Source organism: Lygodium microphyllum, chromosome 27, assembly GCF_053477565.2.
Source record: "Lygodium microphyllum isolate KBCC chromosome 27, Lygodium_microphyllum_v1.1.10, whole genome shotgun sequence".
Classification (NCBI taxonomy): domain Eukaryota; kingdom Viridiplantae; phylum Streptophyta; class Polypodiopsida; order Schizaeales; family Lygodiaceae; genus Lygodium; species Lygodium microphyllum.
The window spans coordinates 85,723,225-85,729,224 of NC_141161.1; the positions used below are offsets into that span (position 1 = coordinate 85,723,225).

Sequence of the window (6,000 nt, forward strand, 5' to 3'; positions counted from 1 at the left end):
TCTTTTCTCGGAGAGGAAGATAAAATTTCAATGGTGGATTTCAGTATTAGATGTTGCTGCTTCTGAACAGGCACTGTGCCGTCTGATTTTGAATCTGCAAAATTAAGGTCTTGTTAGTCAAATATCTAATATTACAGAATTGTTAATTGGGCATTATTACGTCCCAGAATTCTTCTTGGGAGGTGGAAGTTCTCAAGAGTATTATTGTGGAAGGACTTGGGGAAGGGTTGGGGGTTGGCTTTTACTGGACTGGAGTAGAGCAGATAGCCTAATATCTGGACAAAGGGAGTGAGAGTGCTTGAAGCTGAAAGAGCTTGTTTGAGGAGGCTATCGGGAAGGTCCGCACCCATTTTGTTAGTTAGTTAGTTTCTTTTGTTTTGGGGGCGGGGCGGGGGTTTGTGGGCCAGGGAGAAGAAGAGGCCGTCATGAAGGTCTGCAGTCAGTTACAGATTGTGCATGTTGTTTGAGCTGAAGTCAGAAGAGCTCCTTGTGGGTGTAGAGGAGGTTGTTGTAAGGGTTTGCAGTTCAGCACATTTTCTTTGGGGCGTTACTTTTGTCAAGTTACAGCTCATGGTTATTCATAGGACACATGGATGGTTTGAGAGCTTGGACCTGTATGCTACCTGAAACATCCGCTAGGATGCTATCAATTCATGGAACAAACTTGTGTTTCTAGACCTTTGAATTGCGACATACGGTAGCCAGTAGCAGTGTGTGTTTACCAAGGCAACCGCCAGAAAACAAACAGGAGATGGTGTCACTTGCAAAATGAATTAGAAACGAAGTGTTGTGTGAAGAGAACCTGAAAGCTGCTTTTGGACACGACAATTTGCATCAAATGAAGTGTCGTGTGAAGAGAACCTGAAAGCTGGTTTTGGACACGACAATTTGCATCAAATGAAGTGTTTACTCTGATGAGTCTCTACCTCACAAAGTAGAATTGCTCAAGTGTTAACTTTGCATCTGGCTCAATTTTGATGTGCGATCTTTTTCTCTATGAGACTTCATGTGCGGTTCTCTCTTTGACTCATGGATGGCTTGAGAGCTTAGACCTCTTGTAATCAATCTTTCGCTAAGCACAATGCATGCATTGAAACGACAAAAGATAGGTTACCGGGTTGAGCACTGTGACATTGGACTTGCATATATGTTTGTATATAAGGCCTAGCAAGCTGTAGTTTTGTTGAGGGATTCCATAGAACAAATTTGTTTTGTTGACCTATCATCCATGTGGCATGCAGCAGTATTTTTGTGTTTACCAATGCAGCCACCAGGGAACAGAAAAATGGAATGTGTTCATTGCTATTTTATCTTGCAGAATCAACTGGACAAGAAAGAAGTGCTATGCGATGAGAAGCTGAAAGCTGCTTTTGGACAGGACAAATTTACAATCAGTGAAGTGTTTACCCTGATGAGTCCTCACCTCACAAAGAAGAGCTGAACCCTTAACTTTGCATCTGGCTCTGGTGTACAGTTTACTGTCTATGAGCCTTCACTTGCACTATATAGCTAGGCAGCTCTGGAAGGGGAATCCTTACTGTGCTATTTTCTGATGTATCTAGATAGGAAGTTAAGTACATGCTTATTCTACTGATCATACGGCTCATCTTCTCACCTTTATGATTTAGTGTTGTGGTTCCTTTTGTTTGCAGATTTAATTCGTGTCGTAGATGTTCCAAGTCACTGTCTTTGAACTGCTCTGTCATATTGGAATTGTACAACTGAACCTTGTTAAAGTAAAAAGCATTTGGCACTTACGTGTTACGTTTGTGTGCACAAAGAACTTTGGCTTAAAATAGCGTCTTGAGCCCAAAGTCTTGGAAGTCTTTGTGTTTGCTTTTTAAAACTAATTTGCTATCATGGCTTGACTTTGTGTGCTCTATTTATTATGGGTTTCATAATCAAAATACCAACCATAGCTTGGGCCTTGATAAGTTTACTTAAATCCTATGTAAAAGTCCAAGGTTGTGATATTACTTTTCTAGCCAAAGTTTCATACTTACATATACAAGTGGAAAGTGGAAAAGTAGAGGGTTTTAGCCCCAAAAGTGATGGCCTAACGATTAACACTTGGGCTCGTAATTGTGAAGTTGTGGCTTCAAGCCTTGCTAGGTGCATCACTTATTGGACACCCTATGTTTGCAAGGTATGTTGGTGCGACTCTAGGCTATTACCCACTTGAACATCCTCCTTGGTACTGTTACTGAAGACGGTCCTAGTGTGATCAAGCTGTGTTGTTTTTCTAGCTTGTAAGCTCCTATCTGCACACAGCAAAAATGCCAGCATGGTGCTTGTCAGGTTTTGGTTAAGATTTGGAGGGGAAGTGCACGCGCATCTTATCTTGGAAAAAAAGTAGAGGAAAAGCTAGAGGAGATGGGCTTTGACTTTTAGATGCTCAATATTAGATAATTGCCATTGCTTTCATATGGATTTTAAAGTTTGAATATTTGGAGGTTCAGCTTTAACCTCTCATGGGGTACTTAGGCCTTTGTTAATCTAGTCACTTTTCCATGAGCCAACCTCTTGCTTATTGCATGAGCATGAACTGGGGGTTCATGATTTGTTAGATTACATCATGATTTTTCCACTACTCGAACTAGGGGGTCATGAGCTGTTAGATTACATCATACTTTTTCTACTAAACCACACATTTAAAGATTTTCTAGAGATTGTGAGGCATAAATGAACAAGTGTCGGAGTTAATTTGCTCAACCTTAAGGTTGGTAGTCCAAACTTATATTTCAAACATCATCCTCAATTTCAAGCTCCCATTCAATTTTGACAATCCAGACGTATGAACATTGTAATTATCAATTCAAAGTCATGAGCTGTTAGATTACATCATACTTTTTCTACTAAACCATACATTTAAAGATTTTCTAGAGATTGTGAGGCATAAATGAACAAGTGTTGGAGTTAATTTGCTCAACCTCAAGGCTGGTAGTCCAAACTCATATTTCAAACATCATCCTCAATTTCAAGCTCCCATTCAATTTTGACAATCCAGACGTATGAACATTGTAATTATCAATTCAAACTCCGATGCAATTATATGGCAAGCATGCCAGGGACTTTTGGGCAAGAATCCATCATTCCCCAAGAGTGAGACATTTGCAACAACAATTAGAAAGGTCTTTGGTTTAACCAAGGTTTTTGTATTTCTATTGGTTAGCCAACTTTGTTCAAGCATGATAGTGGGATGAATCCATCATTCCTTGTCAGTAGGATCTTCACAACATCAATTGGTAATAAGAAGGTGGGAGTAGATGCTTTGCATCTAATTGTTTTAGTGTGTTATATTTGCATGCTTGGATATGATTATGACCTAAAATTTGGATGGTAATCTTGCATCTCATTTGTATGGAAGTTTGTGGAAAGCGACAAGCAGGAGGACTTACAATAGTGCAACATTTTCTCATTCTAGCAAATCACATGTGCTTGGAGCTTCATCCAAAGATAATAATGAGCTCTTTTGTGTATTCATACATTATGATTCCCATTATGTGAAACATGTCACTTGAGGAAATGGATATCTTGAGTTCAAACCTTGGGTTTCACCCTTGAGGCATCTTTCCAATTTCAAGCCTTTCTCAAAGAAGAAGAAATTTTATGAATTGCCAACAAACATATGCTATACAACATACCATCTAATAAACATGAGATCTACAAAATCAAATGTTGTACATGAGATTATAATAGTAAGACTACCATAGTAAAGAATGGTGGCTATACTAAGAGAAGTAAGTGGTATACTTGTGACAATTGTGCACATTGAGATGGTTATAGAAAGAGGTGCAAGATGCACTTAACCTAAGAGAAACATGAGTTTGATTATAAGGGTACTAAAAATGTAACTAACTTAAGAGAAATAGAAAATGAGTTTGATAATAAGGGTACCAAGAAAGTGTCTAATTATGAGCTGCACATGTAAGATATTGAATATACAAGGACTTAATGAAATCTATACTACCTTATAGTTGATGGATTTCATGAATCAAAAACTGAACAAACATGGCATGCATAGCATACTCCCAAACATTTTTCTTTTTCTATTTAATAAAATCATGAAATTATTCTATTAGATGTGCGTCTATCCTTCAGATTTGCTAGAGACAAGTGAGCCAATCTTAGTACTCACACTACACACATGCATCCAAATGCCCAAATTGAGTATTGTCTCAAAGTAGAAGGGACACTTAATTAGCAAATTGAATCAAACCTCCTCTCTCCCTCTTCCTCTGTCCATGTCTTCCATCAAACTATGTATGCATCCTTTGTTTGAGGACAGAAGTCTCTTGAATGTAATGCCTTTTGGTTGTATGAATAAGACCTATCTTGCTATTGTAGTCTTGCTCGGATACGAAAATGGGATTTTTTGTTTGTTTGAAAATACATTGTAGTCCTCTCAAATCAAGCTCTACCCCATCATAGTAGCTAATATCACATCTCAAGTCACATTCGAGTTTGTGGGAGAAAGAGAGATGCTTGACGAGGAACTTATGCATGTTGCAAGTTGTTTGTCTACTAGAGCTAGTCAGTTAATTTGTCCAATTCTTAATGTGGATGTAGAACACATTGATGTAGGACTTCGTAGATCAATAGGGGGTGTTGGTCGAGTTTTCTCAAATGATGGTTGTGGGATGGGATGGATAATGGAAAGGGTAGCACTCAACCACGAGAGAGAGAGAGAGAGAGAGAGAGAGAGAGAGAGAGAGAGAGAGAGAGAGAGAGAGATGTTTAATGGCCAAAGGAAAAAATTCTAATGGTGTTCCATTGAATGTTATTGATGTTGATTCGTTAACGAGTGCTACAATATTTCCTCAATTTGTTATTATGTTCAAGTGTGTTTTGGGGTCTCATTAACCTTAATCATTGAGGGAGCTTTGTATGCTATAGCCAAGAATGAAGATGTTATTATGGTTAGTAGTTTGGAACTTGATATCATTTGATTTTGGTATGATATCTTACTCATATTGCATTAAATTATGATGTAAAGGTAAAGTACATATTAACCATAGAAAGGAGGGCAACCCATATCATACTGGTTGTTGTAGAAATTGCTATGAAAATAAGATAGTTTTACATTTGTTTATTTGTGGATTTTCATTGTCTATTTGTTGCATAATCATGACTTATTACATAATATATATTGTGTTATGGTGAGAAGATTATTTTCATTATCTATTTGTTGCATGATATTGACTTCTTACATAATATATTTTGTGTTATAAAGAGAAGATTATTAAAAAAAATTAGAAAAATTAATATTTTTGATGAATTATTGGATATAAATATTCTTTTTACTTGAATCTATATAGTAAGCATATTGTATAATAGTATACATTTATATGATATTGTAAATTATATACATGATATTTTGTAATTAAATTTATTACTTTGTTTGTGAATTATAAGTTTTAGCTTCTCTACTCATAATTTTAACTAAATCATTCATCTTTACTATTATTGATTTATTTTATTTAATTTGTTTAAGGTAGATAATAGTATTCGATTTAAGATATGCTTTTATCAAAATATATTTTCTTTATGGGATACTTTGCTATTTTCTCGAAGTATTAGATTTAAGATATGCTTCTATTAAAATATGCTTTCTTCATAGAATGCTTTGCCATTTTCTTTATTCTTTATAAAAGCAACATATGATTGCACTTTTCTAACTATTTTCTTTCTCACTTAGTGTTTTTGGAGTAGTGAATGATAAATTTGTCATGGGGGAGGCTGGGCTTTATTATGCATTTTTCTCTTGTTTTTTGTGGATTTGTTAACTTATTCAAGTTCTCTTATGTATAAGAAAATTGTTTATATCTAAGATTTGAGATGGTAGATTCCCCATATGATCTGATTTGCAAAAATAGTATCAAAGCTTATCTACAATCTTAACTTTTATTCCCTTGGCATCTTATGCAAATGCGAGCATTGTAGAGCAATTGAAATCTACAAGACAAACTCTTATAAACAAAAGCTATGGTTATTTTTCTC

The 6,000-nt window shown here is 36.1% G+C and overlaps 1 protein-coding gene across 1 annotated transcript in view; it reads left to right on the forward strand.

The window, feature by feature from the left end:
- LOC148012560 (uncharacterized) overlaps positions 1-1,658 on the forward strand; it is a 52,628-nt gene extending 50,970 nt beyond the window's left edge. The window contains exon 2 of the mRNA XM_087668757.1: positions 1,319-1,658. Within this exon, the coding sequence (XP_087524883.1) occupies positions 1,319-1,441 (123 nt within the window). The 3' untranslated portion in view covers positions 1,442-1,658. The remainder of the gene's footprint in view (positions 1-1,318) is intronic.
- The last annotated feature ends 4,342 nt before the right edge of the window (positions 1,659-6,000 follow it).